Source organism: Eupeodes corollae, chromosome 3, assembly GCF_945859685.1.
Source record: "Eupeodes corollae chromosome 3, idEupCoro1.1, whole genome shotgun sequence".
Lineage (NCBI taxonomy): Eukaryota > Metazoa > Arthropoda > Insecta > Diptera > Syrphidae > Eupeodes > Eupeodes corollae.
The window spans coordinates 75,863,879-75,885,812 of record NC_079149.1 but is presented as its reverse complement, the minus strand read 5'-3'; the positions used below and the strand labels follow the sequence as shown (position 1 = coordinate 75,885,812).

General features: G+C 30.5%; 1 protein-coding gene across 5 annotated transcripts in view; it reads right to left on the bottom strand.

Moving 5' to 3' along the window:
* LOC129951719 (ecdysone receptor) overlaps positions 1–21,934 on the bottom strand; it is a 155,002-nt gene that overhangs the window by 44,746 nt on the left and 88,322 nt on the right. The window contains exons 1-2 of one of the 5 annotated variants that reach the window (XM_056064021.1): positions 16,629–16,756; positions 7,933–8,492 (exon numbers count right to left, since the gene is read on the bottom strand). The exons of the other annotated variants lie outside the window; for them this stretch is intronic. Coding sequence (XP_055919996.1) covers positions 7,933–8,263 — 331 coding nt within the window. The 5' untranslated portion in view covers positions 8,264–8,492; positions 16,629–16,756. Of the gene's footprint in view, positions 1–7,932; positions 8,493–16,628; positions 16,757–21,934 lie in introns of those variants that run through there. 5 annotated transcript variants of the gene reach the window in all.

Genomic DNA, 21,934 nt, shown 5'->3' with positions numbered 1-21,934 from the left:
TTATTAAAAAAAAAACTGTGAATTCGATTCTCATAATTTTACCAGATGTTTAAAATAATTTTGCATTCGTAAAATTTTCGAGGTCAAATATTTTTTTTTCAGTTTTTTTAGTTTATAAAAAAAAACCGTTAATAGGATTTTTTCAAAAAATATACTTGTTTCGTATCATGTTACAATATACTATAATACATTTAATTCAAGTCCCTCGCGTTTTTGGTTCGTAAGATATTTAGGGTTAACCAAAATGTTCACCTTTTTTTAAACTGCTATGGTAAAAAAAAACCACACATGCAATTTTCTTGAGAGCCCTTTTTGCAGATTTCTGCCATATTATCTGTATAACAAAATTTATTTAAAGTCGATATCTCTTCTGGTTCTTGAGCTATGGAGGACGAAAAAAACGTCGCGAACGTACGCACACACGCACGCACAGACATCTTTCTAAAAATCTTTTATTTCGACTCTAGGGACCGTGAAACGTCGAGAAATGTCAAAATTTTCAATTTGACAAATCGGACCCATTACAATAAAAAGTTAAAAACTAATAACAACTTTATATAAAAGTAAGGTTGCAAAAGAAATGCACAATTTTTAAAATGTTCCTGTGTTAAGGTAGAACAGATGGAAGTTCTTATTAAACTTTGTGCCATCGTTAATCGCTAGAGATTCAAACACATCTGATTTATATTACCTTCTCCTCTTTTGTTTTCTGACTTTTTTTACATTGTGACACAAAAAATAAATAAAATGCACTTATAATATGGATCGTACAAGTTCGTTTTGTACCTAAAGAGTCTGTTTAAAAATATTTCAGATATTCTACAATTTAAAAATGTACCCGCAAAAACAGTCTGTTTTTAAACATTAAAACGCCATTTGATTTCTCAAAACATCCTAATTTTTCAACATTTTTAATTGAAAAAAATTTTGTTTTACGTATATTATTTTTTTACAAATACAAATTTTCAACTTTAGTTTAAAAAAAATGTTGGTATGCAGTTATTTAGAGCTTATCTAAACACGTTTTAAATTTTTTTTAAATTAAAATTAAAAATAAAAACAATATTTTTGATCAACAAAAAGAGAGTATAGAGGATTGTGCCGAAAAAAATATTGAAATCGGTGAGCTTAGTAAGACTAGTTCTTGAGAAAACTTAAAAACAAAATAACGGTTCTATGGAAGGTACCCTTCTGAAGCAATACAAAAATGCATTTATTGTATTGAAAGAAACTAAACTAAGAAAGAAAATTTTCGGCTCAAAACATTAATTTTCAAATTTGAACTCAATCTAACCAATCGGGGACACACTTTTTTGACCTCCCTACCATCGTAATGTCTTGTTTGATTAAAATATCGAGTTTTATATTTTGTATGAAAACTTGCCTTGTATGTATGTATGTATACATATAAGTATATAATAATATGTACATATGTCGCACTCTCTTCGGCATTATTGGAAAAACTAGAAATATGACACTTATGCTAAAGAAATAATGAGGATTTTAGTGAAAATTGGCAATTACACTTTTTTACATGTTAGGGAAAACTAAAGGACGTACTGATTATAAAGGAAGATAGTGTTTGTTTTTGTAACTTTGTGATCTTTGCTTAAAGATTGCTTAAATACATATGTAAAGTACCAATAATATAAGCAAGAACGTTTGTTTGTGTGCTAGATAAATATAGATATAAAACTTTAAAATTATATGGATTGCAGTAAGACTTCATAAGCAGACAAAATGTTGATATCTTCGAGCTGTTTTGGCTTGTCCTGCAAAAACCTTTGCAAGTGTATAATGTACAGGATTTACCAGATTTATTTCAAACGCATTCCAAAAAAAAAGGGTTTTCTAGGGGCGTTTCGAATATTCAGACTATGCAATTCGTTTTAAGTATAGTTGGTTAGTCAACATGATTCGTTGGAACGATACACAAAGCTCGATTTGTGTGAAAGGTTTGTCCGTTATATTTGAAAAATCTTCCTAGTTCATCACTCGTTTAAAAGGGAGTTTAGGTTTAAACGTCATGAAAAGAATCTTGTTATTGTTGAAGAATTTCAGCCAAAGCAACTTTTACGCTCAGTAGGAGGGCTCAATGCGATTTCTTGACACTACTGCTACTGGAGCCGGATTAATTTTAAAAAAATTAACAATTTGTTTGGCCTACTCGAAATCGTGATTTAATGTCACCTAATTTCTTTTTTGTGGACATCTAAAAACCAAGTGTACTCTGACAAACTAAGGAATACTGCAGATCTTAAAACTTCGATTGTCAAGAATATCAATGGATTTCAAAGGAAACGTTGGAAAAACAAATGAAACATTTTTATAAACGACTTAAAGAACGCAAACACCGGCGGCGCTGCGCGGCACAGGAAATTAGGTTCATCTAAAATGGCTTAGGTAGTATTCCATTTGCATTTTTAATTATTCAAATGCATCTACAAATCTTTTAGTACTCGTTGAACATAGTTTGAAGAAGTATTGCAGTAGCTGCCTATAAATGTTGCATTACCGCTAATTACTATATATCTAACAAACTATAGTGTTCATTTTGCTAGTTTTAGATAAAACCCTATACGTAAGTATTCAAAGTATGAAGATCTTATACGCTTTAAATGACTATTAAGTTATCATTACAAGCGGGTAATATTGAAAAAAAAGCTCGACAATTTATTAAAAAATGGACAACAAAACAATTACCTTAATGAAATGTTTATTTCAAATTTAAGATAATAAAACATTTAAAAAACTGTTACAAAACAACGGCAACACTCACAATAAAGTACTTTATAAAGATCTAAGGCCTAAATAAGCAAGGTATGCTATTAACAATGAAAAACGATATCAGTCAAATAAATGGTCACCACTGCTAAGGTTGTATCGCTATATAGCTTTTATGAAACTTTCCATGACCAATTTGCATATTGGCTGTTGAATTTTGGCATAGAAATTATCTTTCAAGTCAATATTCAAAAATGTTGAATCAGAAGATCTCGGTTGCCATATTGTGATCACATCTTTCAGAAATATGAAATCTTCTTGGAAGTCTTCTAACCATGACTTAAAAAAAAAACACATAAGTAGTCAATTTTAAAGCATAGTAAAAAAGTTTATTTATACATATGTGTATACATACACATACATATATACACATTCGTCCGCTCATTTGCATTTTTATAAGAACTGAGCTCTTTTGTTACAACTACTTTTATGAAAACATCAATGTAATTATGCAATGAATATAACTTCTGAATTTGAACGAGAAGGAGAACATTCTTGCTTCCTTTTTTATGTATTCTGTTTAGTTGTCTATTCCTCATCATTTATTTCATTATATTTTATACTCAAGACAAGAGTGCATGGATGCGTTAATTCAATATAGTATTCCTCGATTTCTTTGCGAATGGGAAAATGTTTAAACAAAAAAAAAAGAAACTGATAACTTTAATTGTGTTCGAAAACTTTCTTTCTTTGATTTTGCTTTTTACTTTCTTCTAGTGTAGGTATGATATTTTTTTAATAAGCTTGCAAGAGAAAGCTGTTTTTTTTATAACCTGGATTTTCTTCTTCTCGTCACTGAGATGTTTCTCATGCCTTTCTTTTTCATTAGCTCACACCATTAAAATTTATGAATGTAAACGTCATATTAGTGCGAACTGGAACTTGTGGTTGGTTACATATTCGGGTCATGTTCAGGGAAAATACATTAAAAAAAAAGAATTGTAGAATGGATACTAAAAAATGTATCTGTAAAATGATTATTAATTATGTTTTAATTTCATAAGGGAAAATTTAAGATGCACTCGTATAGCAAATAAAACAAATAAAACGGTTAAGGAGAATGGGCATTCTGGTCTACCTACTGCCCACAATTTAGATATATGGCGTTGGAAAGCTTAGCTCTGGTAAATAATTTGCTTCGATGAACACAAGGCTCTAGGTAGTATATGGAAAAACAAGTAAGGAACAAAATTTAAAGTAGTGCAAAAATCAATTGCAATAGTGTGTGACAGTGTTGGTTACTTTCGATGATCTTAATAGACCTCAAAGTAAATTTACTTTTGTTCCACTGGTCAATAATAGCAAATAAAAACATGGGTGACGTATAATTCAATTTGATTTAGGGAATTAAATGTAGGGGAATAATCATGCGTCCAGTGCCCACAAGACATGCAACGTTAGAAAGTTTAGTTCAAGAGCATGGTTTTTAAATATTCACATACAATTTGCAATCATGGGGTGTATTACAAAAACGATTGTTTCTTTTAACAGCATATAATTATATTTATTCAGCTAAGGAAACAAAGATATTTCTTGGTTTATCTAAAACACCCCGAAATATCTCTCCATTAAATATCATATACAATTTTCAAATATAAAACATTTTTTGTTTCGAATTTACATTTTTTTATTTTTTGGTCGCTCATTTAAGACAACTACCATTGTTAGGGAAATACAAAATATTCGTACGTTGGTATACTCCATAATACATATTTACTTTTATACATACAGCCATGGACAAAGAAATAGCATATCTAATGGAACAAACATTGAAACAAAAATTTCCGTCATAGTAAATGTTATTTGACTCAATGATGCTCAAATATTTGGGTGCATTAGCAGACAAAAGAAAAACAGTTGCTATTTAAGAAGAACATCAAAGAAAAGAGTTTTATGGATTTGATTTGGCCGGCGCAAAAGTCCAAAGTCCATATAAAATCTATGAAATGATGATATGGTTAAGATCCGGCAGCAAAAATTCAGAGGAACCTTGGATTGGAATTCTAGAATATGGTTAAATTCATATTTTTGTTCACTGTATAAAAGAATAATTAATTATTTTGTTTATATGTAAAGAAAAAACTACATAAATTTAAAAAGCAAGAGAGCTCTATTTCCCTGTCCATAGCTTTTTGTCTCATTACTATGTAGTCTAAGCTCCATGTGTTTTTTCCTTTCGTAGAATTACAAACTTTTTCAATAATGTAAATGCATTACACTACGACATTGCATCTTTAAAGTTATTATTGTGATACTTTAACTAATTTGTTTCAATATATTTTTTGAATGAATGAAGTTTGCTAGACAAGCCATCATCCCTATTTTAATATATTCATGTATTCATGCTTACATCCGACTTCGTGAAATCACGTTTTCAATATACATATAGCTTCAATGTATAATCGGAACCAAATTTACCTAGGTACATATACTATTTGTCAACACTAAGAAAATTAAATTAGAGTAAGAATCTATCTATTTAAGTTTCTTACAGAAAAAAATTATATTGGTCATCTAACATATTCATTTTTTCGAAATCTGCCGTTTCAAAGTCTATAATTCTATACTAATTTTTAATTCTACATTTCAGAGCAGTGCACAATCAAAATTCCTTTTGAATTTCTTGTTCGCCTTTCATTGCTAAGGGTTGAAGACGTTTCAGATTTTCTTCCTCGAATCCACGAATAACGATTAACAAATATTAATATGAGTGCAACACTACACTGTTGATGATACGCATAATGAGACTCGAATATCAAATAATGTTTCTCGTACCTTGTCCTGTATTTTTGTTAAACGATGAACAAAAACAGTTCAAGTTTCGAGAGCCTGAGCATGAGTTTTTGTTTTCATTACCCGTACGAGTATATGCACAGAATTCAAATACACACTTACCTATAAAAAAAAAGTAGGTTACTAGTACGAACATGACCTTTCCTTTACAAATAAATTCATTCTGCAATTCTTTTTATTATTTTCCTGTTCTTTTTTGTTTTGAGAAGTTCTTTGCGTGGTATTGGTAATCTGTGAATTTGTATGTGTGTTGCTACCAATATGCAACAATTAAGGGTGCTGTGACAAAAAATGTATTTTATATTTACTGTGCATGCAAATTTCAAAAAGTGCGAACTCACAGCATGAAGTTACTTAGGATTTGCATGAAAATAGGTTTGGCTAAGGATAAATAATTGAAAAAGTGGACACAACAAATACAAGTTCAAATATTAAAGCAATTAAAAAAAAAAAGGATTTTAAATTTGTACGTGTTATTTTATAATTCGAAGCCATCGAGTTCACGACGCTTTGCAACGCGCGCCGCTGTGTCAAAACACTAAAAGAATCAGAACTAAATATTACTAACATATTTATTTTAAGTTTTTAATCATTTCTTATTTTAAAATTGTTCTCTATAAAATGTTTAATACTATTTCTTTGTTCCCTTATTTAAAGTAATATTTTACCTTTTCTCATTTTTTCTATATTAAAACTGAACTATTATTAATTTATTAATGTCACGGAGTTTAATTTAAAAAAAAATGTTTATGAAACGAAAATACAAACAAATTAAACACAACACATTTTATTCCCAACTGAATATACTTAAACAATCACTACTATTTCATTGCACATTTCTATATATAATATATATTGCAATTTCTACAAAATAAAAAATAAGGAACCAAAATATCATAACAGTTCTTTTAAAAAAGCGTTTCCGACAACAACTACGAGTATGTGTATTATGTTCGTTGGAAGAAACATTTTTATACTAGCTGGAATCTTATTTATATCATGCCTTTTTATTTATATTCAAAAATTATTATAATTTATTATAATATTTATTTACAGGACCTCAACTTTTGGAAATATTGCCTAAGACGGAAGAACGGATGAATATGGTACATTTAAAATCTACTTTTTTTCAGCACAAAATGGTTCAAGCTTCGAAAGCGTATGTGAATCTTTCATTCGAATTAGTCATTTAAAATTTCAATTTGCTGTCATACAGTAATCATTTTTAGTAATTATCGATGATTGCTTCTCAAGGGAATTCTTTAGCTATAAGCTTCATAAAAGGATGACCACCAAAAAAAAACGAACACTTAGGTAAACTTCAAAAAACAATGCAATTCAATCAAAAGTATTGTGATGAATTCGATGTCTAATTTTTTTTGCAACTTCTTTGGAAATTCTGTGTTAAGTCTACTTTCCTGCATGATGCGTTCTACAGCTGTTTCGCCTGCAACAATACTTTTGCAGTTTTTAATAGCATGAATTCATTAACTTTGTATTTTCTCATTAAAGTTTTTCTTTTCTAAAAGTCTTTTCAAACGGATATTTTCTGGTTTAGTTTTTTAGAGGAAGCATGGGCGACTTAACCTACTTTTTTTTTATAAAATTCTTGTTTTTCTGTTAATATCTCAGGAGTGAAAGGAAACAAAAGAATTACAAATACATATTATACATCTATGTATGTTTTATATTTTTAAAGCAAGTTTCAGAAATTATCGTAATCATCAGCGCCTAATATCTTGAAAAATGTCACTCTTAGCGGCTTTACATAAATAGTTTTTTAGTTTGAGGTGGAAGAGGTTGTTGCGTTTGTTGGGTTCTTAGTTTTTTTAAACAGAGCATTATATCAACAACAAAAATTCAACAAAGTTGAATTTCATATCCTAGGGTTTGGTGTATGGATATAATAAAAAAAATACTTAATACATAAATATTAATATCCAAAATAAGGAGATCCAAGTTAATTCAAGAGTACAGAACATGAAAAGACGTTTTATCGCTAGGAACAAAATCGTTTTATTTAGACTTATCGAAGTGAACAACAAATTCAAGCTGTATTGGTATAATAGAAAATATGTCTTTAATTAAAAGTTTTGCGGAACCTTAATAAGGTGCATTAAATAAAAAGATTTATCCAACTTACAAAATTCATTTGATACTATTTTTTTCATAATTAATTGATCATACTCGTATTCCTATGATATTTGATTGAATTATTTCTTACAGAAAAATAACAAAATATTTGTCAAAAAATTAATGGTAAGTAGTTTAATTGGATGAAAATACATTATTTTGTTTAACCAATTCCAAACATTGTATTTATTAAATCGATGCTGACTTATAATTTGAACTTACCTGATGAAATTGAATTAGCCGAATCACTTCTTGGAGTATGATGATTTACATTCTGCTGCATGGATGGCAGTGGTATTATTGTTGTTTGTGCTGGCAGCGATGTGCATCCTTGCACTGATGTTATAACACTATGCTGGTGTGGATTGTATGGCATTTCATTATAAAGCCATAAATCCTGATCGCCATAATCCGGCGAATCCAATGAAGTAGGTGACATAATCATTCCGGAAGGCATAACTAAACCGTTAGATGAAGAAGTTACTTCAGAAGAAGAATCTTCCAAAATACGTAAACTAAATCCACCATTATTTGACCAACGTCGTTTCATCATTGCAAGCTTGCACTTAAAGCCGTTTAGATAAAATTATTTTACTTTTGTATGATATTTAAGAAAAACACTATTATTTTTTTTAAAGCCCGTTTTTATAATAAATATTTTAAATCAATTGTTTATCGAATTGGATAGCAATTTCAAACATAAGGCTGTTATCACTAATAAAAAGGCAATACTTTTTCCATGTTTTGTATTAAGTTTTAACTATCAGATGTTCATTTCAAAACTGTAAGTTAATCAGGGTACCAGACAAATTATATTTTTATTATGAGCTATTCTATAAAATATATCGAATATTTTATAAAATGAATCAAAGTACCAACTTAAATAATGACTTTAAACAAAATTAAACCGAAATAATAATCCTGAAATAATAATCGAAGAGACGGAATGTTTATGTATCATAACTATATGTTGTATAGAAGAAAGGTGGTTTTAAGTCCTTTTACTTGTGCGACAAAATAGAAACAAAATTGCAATTTGTGTGGACTGTAATAAAAAAAAAATACAAATAGAATTACACGATACAATAAAAAAAAAAGGGCAACACGTGATTTTTGAATATTTGTGGAGATATCTTCTAGTTTTTAATTCCTGAATTATTAAATATTCATAAAAATTGCAAAATATACGAAAAATACCTAAACCAGTTTATATTATATTAACGTTTTTGGTGTTTTTATTCCATTTAAATTTGTTTTACTTTATACCAAAGGGCAACGATCAAGTTTCCATCGATCACAATGATTTGAAGTAATATGAAAACCTACCGTGGGCTTCTGACATAATTTGTTCTTTCCTTCGTTTATCTGTCTTTTAAAAATGTTATTGTCGTGTCACCTGATATTCTTATTTTTCTAAGTTGCAATATCTCTACTTTTTACATAATAAAATGTAATAAAGTTAAGTAAATGTATGAAGGTAATTTTTAACTCCTTTTCGTTTAATTTCTTATTTTGTTTTGCCATTATAACAAAGTTAACTTAAATTAAAAGCAAAGAAATACAACATTTCCCTATAGTTTCTCACTTTCAACCACTAAATATTTTCCTTGGCTTCGTACAAAAAATATCTTATATTACTTTCATGCAAGACACGAGACACACAAACAAAACATAATAAGCAGATAGGTAACTTGAAAGCAAAGTTTCATTAATTTTTCAGCACAAAAATAAATCGTAAGAAATATTTCCGAAAACGTGTGTCTTTTAATAAAACTTACCTGTGGGACATTATAATTTTTAATTTCTGATTCAACGTTGGTCATTCAACTGGCTAATACTCATGCAAATAAAGCTATAGTAACTATTACAAACACAAAACAAATTTACTAGGTATGCATACACGAATAATTTAAAAAAAAAACCTGACACTGAAACAATATTATATCAATAAAGCTGAAACAGATACTAATTTTAATTTTTAAGAAGTCTCATACTCATCAAATAATGAAGCTCTGCTGAAAGCCAAAGCCCGTGGGGAGTGGGAGGGGGACACATGCAAAATTGAGTTTGGCTTGTGCTCTTTTGTTTTTATTTCGATCTTTTTAAAAATATATAAAATTGAAATAACTGAACTGAATTAAATTACCTAAGTTTAGGAATTCAGCAAAATAAGGAATATTACGTATGTGAAATTTTCGATGCACCTTTTATCAGATCCCAAGATTTTTCAATTAATTGTTTGAAGCGGTAAGAAAATGTACTACTATTCTAAAATCAATGCTCTTTTATTAAAAACAATTTTCCTCTTATACTTCTACCAATATATTTTCTACTTCAAAAATACGGAAAAAACTCGAACTGCATGGTACTTATTTGACACGTGTTCAAATTACAAGACAATTTATGTAAATAAATTACTGTTAGAATAGTCGGAATACTCGAATTATCAAGTTTCTATAGTACTACTCTTTCCAATTGTTAAGAATACAAGCTAAAATAATGACATATTCTACATTTTAAACTTTAAAAGCGTATTTTTCAACCATCACTTCAACGTCATTCATCTGTAACAAATGTTTGAAGGCTTTTATATTTGCTAGAAATAGGAGTAGGATAGCTACTAACTTACTTCCAAAATGTTAAGTTTCTTTTTGGTGTGCTCAACTTATCTTCCATTTGATTCCGAATTCATTTATTTAGCGATATCAGGCATCGAAAAATGCAACATATCCGTCAACTTTTTACCAGGTATAGATTAGCTTCAATAAATGAGTTTCAGATCATTTTTATGGTAGTATGGTTTCTTCACATAATTCATTAATAAAACTAAAGAAAATGTTACATTTTTGATTGTATCCTTAATTGTATTTTTTTTTTTGAAAATATATACATACCTATTACTTTCCGCCCTTACAAAAATTCCCTGATTACGGCCCTCAAAAAGGCCGGCTTGTACTGAAAGTTGTTTTACTAACACTAACACAAGGCTTCTGCTACTTTGTAAATTGTTTTGTCTGTATAAATATATGTATGTATATACAAATGTATGTACATTAAAAACAACATAAATACAAACAAATAATGGTAATAAAATAAAACTCGATTGAATGTCTTTAATGTTTTAAACAATAAACAAGCTTTAGGCCAAAGTCAACCGAAAGCAACTACGTCATTTGGTATGTCTGATGTATTTGTGGCCTGAGCTCTTTGCACTTTAGGCCTGGAATCAAGATAAACAAGTTTATCTTGCAGTCTTGGTTTAGTTTTTTGTTGTCTTAACTTGGATCGAGAAACCTTACTTCAATGCCATTGATTTTGTTGTTATTCCAGCCTAACTAAAAGTCAAAAACAAAGAAGAAAAGTTTAAATACATATGGATAGACCATTGGATTGGCAAACTGGTTCTTTTTTGATAGAGATAGAGAAATTGATATGTCCAGGTATAACATATATGGGAAGTTTATTTTTAAGATCGGAAAAACTTTGAAGAATCTTTTACTTTATTTTTTACAAATACGTATGCTGTGGACCGATTTTGCAAAAAAAAAAAAAACGGGGTTTATTTGCGGGTGCTGGAATGGCACTTAATAATCTCACCCAACAGCCTAATGTAATTTACGTTATTAGTGCTATTCATTTTGGCTTTGTTTCATTGATTCGTTTAAAGTTTTAGACGACCTGATTCAGATATTCCTTATTTACTTTCCTTTAAACAATGTAGGTTAGTAAACATTTATTTATTTTAATCTGAAAAATTAAAATACATGTACCTATCTTTATACTTTTATTTAGTTTATTAGCTTTTTTTAATGAATTCAAGATTAATTTAGAGAAAACAAATTAAATCAGGAGGCTAATAGCTATCAAAACATTTTCTGCGTACCTCTCTAATTTTTAGTTTCTAATATTGTTATAGCACAAAAATAATTTTTCATATTTAGTTTTTCCTTAGATTTAGTAAATGACTTTAAATCTTTGAAATAAGATTCTTTCTAATTATTGTTTCTATTTAACAGCTGATTTATGTGGATGCTACTTAACCACGTATCTCATTTTTAATCTATTATTAAGAATTTGAAAGCAAGTATTTAACTTCTTTTAATTAACAATATCATTTTCTTATTCGATAATTAAAAAATACATACGTGATGGACTTTGTAAGTAGTTACCTTGTACACTAATATATGTCCCGAAATTCAAGGCTAATTAGTTAAGTATGCGTAGTAAATAATCAAAGTTCTGACTTGAATTGTGACACATCGGCAACAAATATTTATCTTTAGACTTTTCCAATATTTGAAGACTAAATAAAGTCTTATCTTGCATTTAATAACAACAAAGAAATAATATATTTTTTTTAAGTATTACCTACATATGTATGTACTCCTCCTCTCTAGATACGATCATCAATCCATATTCCTTTGTATCAAAAAAAAAAAAACATTTCTTTTTTTCCAAAATACATTGACTTAGTCTCAAACAATCACGATAAGAATTTATTTTTTCTAGGTGGTTTAATTGCACTCAAACACAAAGAGATAAATCTAGTACAAAGAAATAACATATACAGTTTACAATTCTAAATGAAAGTGAAAACAGCAATAAAGTTCATATAGGTACTAAATGCACAGTATACCTACTTCTTCTATATAATTTATAATTATACTTTGATAGTATATATGCACATAGCTCGTTAATAAATATGCTCAATTTTTGTACATACAAATATTTATAAATTGACCAAAATAATATGCATGTGTGATGCTTTTGCAGTAAATGACTGACTTCATTTTTATTATTTTTCTCTTGAATTTGCCCCTGAGAGGTCATCAACATTTGCTGATGTTATATAGATATAATATAATAAGAATAACTCAAATAGGAGCAGAGTGGAAAAAATTGTACTTGAAAATGTATTTTTGTACAGTGTGTTTACTAAAGCGCATTGTTGAGAACAAATCACAAGAGAAACTGCGCAGAAATGTTATAAATACTAAAACTTTTTCAGTTGGGACTGCGTTAACAAGTTTGAACATATCTACACATGGCAGACTATTTTAACAAAAATAACAAGTTTTTAATAATTGTAGTTTATCATTTAATTAAATATACATACTATACGTAACGTAGGTATATTGAAATAAAAGCAAAAAAAATGAATCTTATATTTTATTATAAGAACTTGGTACATATGTATGTATATTTATTTTCACATATTAAAATTTCCAAAATAAAAGCTTAGTTAATATTTTATACTTTTGAGCTCTAGTGTAATTTTGGGAGAAAATAGATCGTTGTTAAAAAAAAAGGACAAATTATTTGACTTTATCTCAGTCCTAACGAACTTTTTCAAGTTCTTTACATATCGGCTTACATGAAATATCATTTACTATTTTTAAAAGCCACAAAAAGGAAGTATGTATGGGTATGGGTCGCACGTACCCTCCTAATTATATTTTCCTGCAAAAAAATAAGTGCCTACATGCCGTTAAAACTATATAGGTATATAGGGGACATCAATTTCAAAGTTGGTAGTGGGCGTCCCCGCAAAACAACTTCCACACAAGGTCGTGCAATATTAGGCACTTAAAAGCCAATCCCTTGAGAATTGCAGTGGAAGTTGTTCAGTATGTCAACTATTATTTTGATGCTAACGTTCGGATACATACATAGATAAGCAATGATGAGTGTATCTTCAGATGGCACACGTTATGTGCGAAGGTTCCCAGGACCGAGGTAGAACCCCATATATCAGGTAAGGCTATTGTTATATTAGCGGCCGAATGAATTCTCAAACGCATACAAAAATATTAAAAAGGCATATGCCTCCACATTTGGGGCCAAATATATCAGGTAACTTTTTATTCCAACACGATAATGACGGTTGATAAGAATCTTCTTAGAACTAGAGAATGTTGATGTTTGGATTGGCGCCGCAATCTACCAACCTCAATCCCATAGAAAATGTACGGGATCTTATAGATAGGAAGACAAAAAAGCGAAAACATTCGAATTCTAGGGAGCTAAGGGAACATTTAAGGAAAGAACGATACCAAATATCTCTATACCTATTAGTAACCTTGGTTGACTCAATGTCCTAGCTTGCCAGCCGCACTTTTAGGGACACTTTTATTGTTTGAATATTTTTGAGTTAGAATTGGTGAGAATGGGGTTTACATAAAGAACAAAAACACTTTCAAAAGATGTATCCAAAACTTCAAAGCAATTAAAAGTGATATGGCTTGAAATGCAACCATACTACTTTGTTTGCATTTTTTTATTCTGTGTGCACGAAAATATGTAGCTCTTCTTGTTTCTGGGCTCACAATGATAATACAGCAATATTTAATCCAAAATATTTTTATTGTTTTGAACATAGAACAACCAATTTTGGAAACAGTTTATCACTTTGAATAAAGGACATCTAAAACGTAATTCAGCACCAACTTAAATTTCTCAGTTCTTTCAACTAGTTAAATGGATTCCCTAATTTATTGGGAAGAGCTTCAATCAGATAGAAGATATTATGAGTTTTCTGCCATAGCCATTGAATTTCGTAAGCATTTCCTACAAAATCGTATTTTCAGCGTGTATATATGTTCCAATATGGATGCACCTTTTTCTTAATGCGTAACCTCATTCTTTCCACACTAATTTGTAGGGTAGTCTCTTATCCCTGATCTTTTGTTTCTGGCATCACCATAAAATGCATCGTACCTATAAAAAATGTCTTAATTTTTGTATTACAACTATTTCACTCTTTTTAAAATACCGATACGATGAACAACTAAAAAATATTTTTATTTTAAAGTTTAACTTATACCCCAGCAAGTGCAAGAATGTTCATTTTGTATGAGTATGTAAGTAATAATTTGTTTGAATGGAAAATACACCATCTATTAAAACCAAAGCTCTTAAATGTTAAGAAATTTAATATTTTAACTGCAACTGATCTTTTTTTATACAAACAGATTGACTTTGAATAAGATAATTCATATTTTTTCTTAAAGCTTTGAGTGCACTTATGCATACATTATAAATAAAAGTTCTATTTCTATATTCAAAAAAAAAAATTGGTTATGAATCAGCATACCTACATGTTTTACGAACTTCAGAAGGATAAGAAAATAAATTAATTGAAGTTATTTATGTATCAAACAAGATCCCCAAAACCAAAGAATAACTTCAATTTGTTTGCAGATTTACAAAAAATGATTCCGTTTAATATGTTTTTCTGTATTTTCTACCAAAGAAGCTCACAAAATTCTCTAAAAAATTCATAGATTTAGTTATTAATATAAATAATGAAAGTAATAAGTCAAATACAAATTGAAAACCTACCTTGGTATTTATGCATCTTTATTTTTTAGTATACAAAAATAAAATCCATACTTCAATCTCTGTGTTTCTCTAGAAAATAATTCAAACTAAGACCTACAGTTTAAGCCAAATAATTAACCCACAAAACAAACAAAAGCATTTTTTCTTAATATCAATTGTGCTTCTGTATCTCTTCTTTGATGACCATTAACAACTGTCGACTATGAAAGAAAAACACATGTCGATCGAAAAAGAAATGTTCCTTTGTTATGAAACTGCTTGCATTTATAGGTACCTTGGTCCTACGGTCGTAGTGCAAGTGGATAAATAAAACATTTCAGTGGCTTAGTTGCATAATCACAACTGAATGTAAATCTTTAAAATTTAGGCAACATGGCTTTCTCATGTCTTCTTTAGATATAGGTATCCAGGTTGGTTTGAGTTCAAAATCTTTTAAATTCTAATATACATAGCAAGATGTTGTTAATGGTCAGTGGATTAACAACATTTTCACTAGGTACCTATATACATATGTACTACCTACTTATTTCTAAAGGTATAGGTTCGTATCTTATCTTCGTTCAGTAATTTTAATGAGAGTCTTATCAGCGTTATAGAAATTTAAAACCTAAATCTTTTTAAAAGAGTTCTAAAATTCAGTAGCAAGTAGATACTACAAAAATTAATAAATCAACGTTTAAGTTGCACCTAAAACGGGGCGACTTTCCATTACCGCAGCACGAATTTCCTTCTGATTTTTTTTTACAGTTAGGTAGGGGTCTCAATAGAACATGTTATAAATATTAGGGCGAGGAAACAACTTTAAGTCATACAACAAAATATTTTCTTTTTCGGGCTTAACCCTACTTTTTTTGTATTGCATTTTTTGAGCCTAAAACAAGTTTTTTTTTAATTGATAGAACAGCCAGCGTACTAACAGCTAGGTATGTAAGGGGGGGCATGCTGCCCCCCTTGGGGTCACTATAGGATTTGGGGTGGGTGAGAGTTTGGGTATATGCAAAGTACTTTTCCATTTGAGCACTAAAATAAAAGAAATTACCAAGAAAAAAAAACAACTATGGCAACACTGAACAAAAAACAGGGAAGAAATGTCAAAATCAACCATTTTTGAGTGTTTTGTATGGAAAAAAGTGAACTTTAAAAATTAATTAAAAATAGAAATAAATGTTTCCTCGCTCTAAAATTGCTATATGTAGTTATTATTTATTTGCACATATCTATCGAATAAAAAAAACTGCGAGTCGAAATTCGTGCTGCGGTAATGGAAAGTTGAGCCGATACGTTTATTATAGCTACTGGTAGTTAGGTATATCTAATATTTTCCTGATAAATCTTCCGAATTCTACATCTTTTCTAACACCCTTTTACATATGTTCAAAATGCATTATCAATTAAATGATGCATCCTTGATAAATAGATATAAATTTGTACAAATACAAAATTTAGTGAAATATTAAAAAAAAAAAACCAAAAGATATCTCCGCAATTCATTCAAACGCAGCTCAGATATATGTATGTATGTATATGTTAATACCAAATATCTCTGCTGGCGCACATATCATAAGTAAGACTTTTACCTTGAATACCTCGTTCTAATCCACATGTAAAAAAATCTTGATAATCCAATTGTTGATTGTAGAACTCCATTTAATATCCAAAATAAAGGAGGGTTTAAAAAGATTTTAAAAATCAACCTTGAGTTTTGAATATAACACAAAAGAACAAGCGAAGTAAACGTTAATTTATCCAATAAACAGAAAAAAGCAAATGAGTTGTTTAGGAAAACTTTAAAGGGCACAAACAAAACAAACACTAGCTTAATTTGTCTCTTGATTCTTTTCTTGATAATATGCTGAACAACACACTATTTTTTATATTTTCGAAATTGATTTGAAAAACAATTGAACACAAAATTTACACTAAAATGTATTGTATTTAAAATCAACTTATCATATTTCAAAAATATATTATCAACATTTTTCGACAGTTGAATGCACTAAGTTAATGCACAACACCACCACGGTTGGATAGGTGGACGATAGAAACAGACAACACAAAAATCTGCGACAGACGACGAAACAAGTACATAACACCGATAAATAGATGCAAGGTGTAGCAGAAGCATATACAAAACAGATACCAGATAGCTTGCGCACCCTCTAACACAGTTTCAAATTTTCTTATACATAATATGTATTTATGTACATTTATTTTATTTTTTGTTTTTGTTTCTTGCTCCTCTTTTAATAATGTTCGTTTTCGTATTGTTTTTTGTTTGGGAATTGACTTTTTCTCTTTTACTTTTCGTCTTTGTTGTCGTCGTCTGCGTCTAGGTTAGGTAGGCCGGTGGTGCACGAACCCCCCTGGAGATATACGCCGCCAACAACCATCTAAAAATCAGCTATCCAAGTTATGTATGTGCAGTTGCTGTAGCCCACACATAGAAAGTTTTTCTTCTTTGAATGACTTTCAGTGCATGCGTGCACCTTTGTGAATAACTTATTTTTTTTTTAACAGGATTTTAAGTAGGTATATGGTATACATTTTTGTTTAAATCTTTAACAATCAGTCCACTCCACAGTCATAAGATTTGACTATAAATAGAACATATATGAGATAGGTACACCATTCGATCACACAACACTGACTTTCATTTGTAATATTACGATGCGGCGACTACGGCACGGCGACATTACACATAAATCTTTTTGGGATTCCATAAGACGCAAGTATGCGTGCTAAGAAACTATTTGCGATATTCCAATACAATCATACATCGAAATATGAAATGAAATTCTATTTCAGTTTTTGATGCATTAAGTGCAAACTTCACAATTCCTTTTAACTCAATCTTTATTTTTGCCAATGAGGTAGGTATATTCTTTCATACTTTTAAAACCATAATATGTGCGGCGTTCAAGCATTTTTATTTATTCAATTGAAGAATAGCTAGTTCATAAAAATTATATTAAACCGGAAAATGCATTATAATTTTGCAGTCATTCTCATTCACCGGATGAGATGAGAATGCACAAATAAAAAAAACTTTAGTAGGGAGAATTCTACGACGCCGAGTAATATATTGGACAACCACAGCTAACGATGGGCAAACAAATACTAAATCAACCAACCGAACCGAATACTATGTGAGAAAAACTTCATGATGAAGAAGTAAAATGCAAGAATCAACAAGAATAAAACAAAACAAAACCAAATGAAATACCGACACACTAGTTCATTTTTTTTGTTTCAGTGTATGAGTAGGGAGTTTCATAGATGTGTGGTGTGGTGGGGCGCACACATTTACAATACAAACATATTCTAATGCAAACGTGTTTGTATGCACGAATCAATATAAAGAAGAAGTGAAGATTGAAAAATATCACAAAATTCAGATTCAGAGTCAGAATTGAAAATCAAAATTAAATACTTCAAGTCATGTCTGTATGATCATAAAATGAAAAATTAAGTTAGTATACCTACATATGTATGTACAATTTAAAAATATCTTAATTTTATTGTTTTAATGGCTAATACTCAACTTATTGCTACAGGAAACTGGAGTTTCCTTTTATTTCTTTTATAAGAAACTTAGATCTAAAACATATACCTACATACCTACCAGCATACTTACACCTACTAAGTTACAGAATGACCTCATGTCTGAGTAGCTCATCTGAAAAGTTAGAGCTATGCCCAAACAGAGGTTAAAAGTAGGTATAATGTATACAGAAACTATAGACATAGGTCACTTATTTTATTTTTTATATTTCGTTTCTACCTTGTTATGATTTTTAGTCAGTATTTTTATAGGGTAAGTTCTCGTGAGCAGGTAATGAATGCGCAGCGCAAGTTCAAGTGTATTGTTGACTATAGCGTTGGGTTGGGATTGGGATTTCGTCGTCGTTTGTATTAGTGCAGTGTTGTCGTCTGATGCTACCATCGTGACGTTTAGTCGGCGGACGTTAGTATAGACATTAAAGAAAATGTATGGAAAATCACACTCCACACCAAAACACAAAGGCGACGCGACGGCAACCATGGGGTCAGTTTGTCAGTACAATAGTAGGTGAGTAGAATTTTGAGCTGAAAAGAAAAATTCGAGCGGCAGCGCAGTGCGAATGCCGAATGCGAAAGAGCACTAGAGCAGAGGTTTCTAACCTGTCTGTCAAACTCTAAACACAAGGGGAGCATATTATAATTTAAGCGACAAAAAAATATAAACGTATTTTTGTAGAGAAGCGAGAAAGGTACCTACCAGTATTCTCTTCAATGCCTTATTTTGCTATATTTAAGTGGTAGTAGTTTGACCAGACGTCTGCTTCTTGGCCTATGAACTTTGTACCCGGTACCTTTTTCAAGATTGAAATTAATTTTGGTGGGCTTTTAAATTAGTTTTTATTTTTATGCCATCCCTGCAATTACTCGCACACAGGAATAGTTGAGAGTTGTAAGTCACTAGGCCTTGGTTCTCTACGGACTGTTGCGCCACCTAATTTAATCTATTTGAATGCAACCAGCTAAATTAACGTAGTGTTGCTATACACTCGCACATACGAATATTACTTACTTAAGGTAGCGCTACAGTCCTGGGCCTCAACCAACAGTGGTCTCTATAGCCATCTAGGTCCCTAGCTAGCTGTCTCCAGTTTCACATGACAAGTTTGTTGAGGTCCTCTCCCACCTGCGTGCCCCCTGGTCTTCGTCTACTGCGCCGTCGTCCCTCAAGATTAAATTCGAAGGCCTTCATGGCTGGAGCGTTGATGTCCATAACCCAGGGATCTTAGTCGTTCGACTTTTATTCTTTTAACCAGGTCATTGTCGCTTTTCATCGTTGTACCTTCTCCTTCATTCTCCATCTATGCAGACGGGACCAACAAATTACCCGAAGAATTTTTCTGTCGAAGCATCCTAAGACGCTCTTATTTTCTATGACAAAGTCCAAGCCTCAGCGCTATAAATGAGAAAAATGAGGGACAATGAGCGTCTTATAGATGGTGACTTTATATGCTCGAGATAGTACTTTACTACTCAATTGTCTTCTAAGTCAAAGCAAGCAGTGATTTGCAATAGTTATTCTCATTTACTGCTTGAACGTTAAAGCTGTTCATGCTGACATTTTGTCCAAGACGTCATTCTTGTTGAAATAATTGTTTTTCCTCTTTTTTGTTTTAATTGTTTTAAAGGGTAATAGTTTAAAGATTAGAAAAAAAGCATTTATTCCAAAATAAAGAGGATAAGTGAAATTTTTCTAGAGAATTGGGACTATATAACTTCAAAATAGTTGAACCTGAAAGTTAACAGTTTTCTCGAGAAAATCTATGGCTCCGTACAAAATGAAAACGCGGATCATTTCTGGTCATTCCCAAATACAAATGCAAATTTGCAGCTCTCATTCATTCTTATGTGGGAGTAATGTCAGAAATTTAGAGGGCCCACAGTTTTATGCTGAATCCAAACGGATAATTTGAGAAACACTTTCCATGACAAGAATTACTTTTCGAGGCAACCAATACATGAGCAAAAACAACTTATAATAAAACAGTCAGGAATTGAACCTAGACTGGCTGTGGTATAAAATTAGGAATTCAAAGAACCTCAAATCTGTTTAAAGGAGGAAATCTTCCTATGTTTATTAAGATAGATTGTTAAAAATAGATAGATTTATAAAATACCTCCTAAATATTTGTTTACTTGCAACATATACATATACATATACATATATAAATTATATGGCAAGTATTGCTAGTATATTGGCAAGTATATTCGTAAAAAACGTCGAACTAGAGTTTTAAATCAAACATGAAAAAAGTGGGTCCCATGATTCCTTCCGTCTGTCTGTCCACGCCCACGTTTCAACTTGTAGATTACAAATTTAAACCCATTCGCGGTTTTTTAAATTATTAAAATATACTAAACGCATATTTATAAGCTCTAAATAACTGCATTCTAGAAATGTTTTTAGGCCCAAGAAAAAAAAATGTATCTATACAAAATGAATACAAACAAACTACTCTAAAAATGTTTAAATAATTTTTAACTTCCCTTAGGATGTTATTATTTTAAGAAATTAAATGGCATTTAAATTTTTGAAAACAAACATTTTTTTACAGGAAGATTTTTAAATCCCAACATACAGGTAATATTTTAAAACAGACACTTTGCATCGCTTTTTTGATACAGGACACGCACTTTTCATTGCAATCAGGAATAAACATTTTAGTATTCGGGTAGGACTAACCATTGTAGTTTAACTTTATTCCACAAAAAATGTTTGGGGAACTTCAAAATAATATCCAAAGGGTAGTGTGCATCATTGAACACTTTTATAACTTATTTATCACCATGTAGACGCTCAGAGAAGCTACAAGGCGCAGTAGCGAAGAGCAAATACGTAGGTAACAGCTTCAAATATAAACAAAATTAGATAATAGTATACATATGTATGTATGTACGTACGTACCTACAATATATAAATCACTTACATTGACAAACATATGTACAATATTGTAGATACAGTATATTGGTGCATATTATTTTTGAGGTTGGGATGGGAATCAAAGCGGGAACGGGTGGCAATAATGGGTCTGTGGTATGGAATGGGTGACGGTGTGATGGTGGTGGTAGTCCACTTATGATGACTGATGCATTATTTAACCGAATAGAGGTCACTGCTCACTGGCTGTTATAGGGGCAATTTTCTAATCAGACAGCTCGTCAAGGTTATCGTACTGCTGCATAGCAATGTTGAAAAAAAAAATTGTGTACACGTGGGAGGAGAAGGGGAAAAGTTTATTGTCGATCATCGCATACTGATGTAGAATATTTTTAAACTGGAGATGGCGTGTGATTTTAGTTTGTTTTCATGGCTTAATGCTTTTAT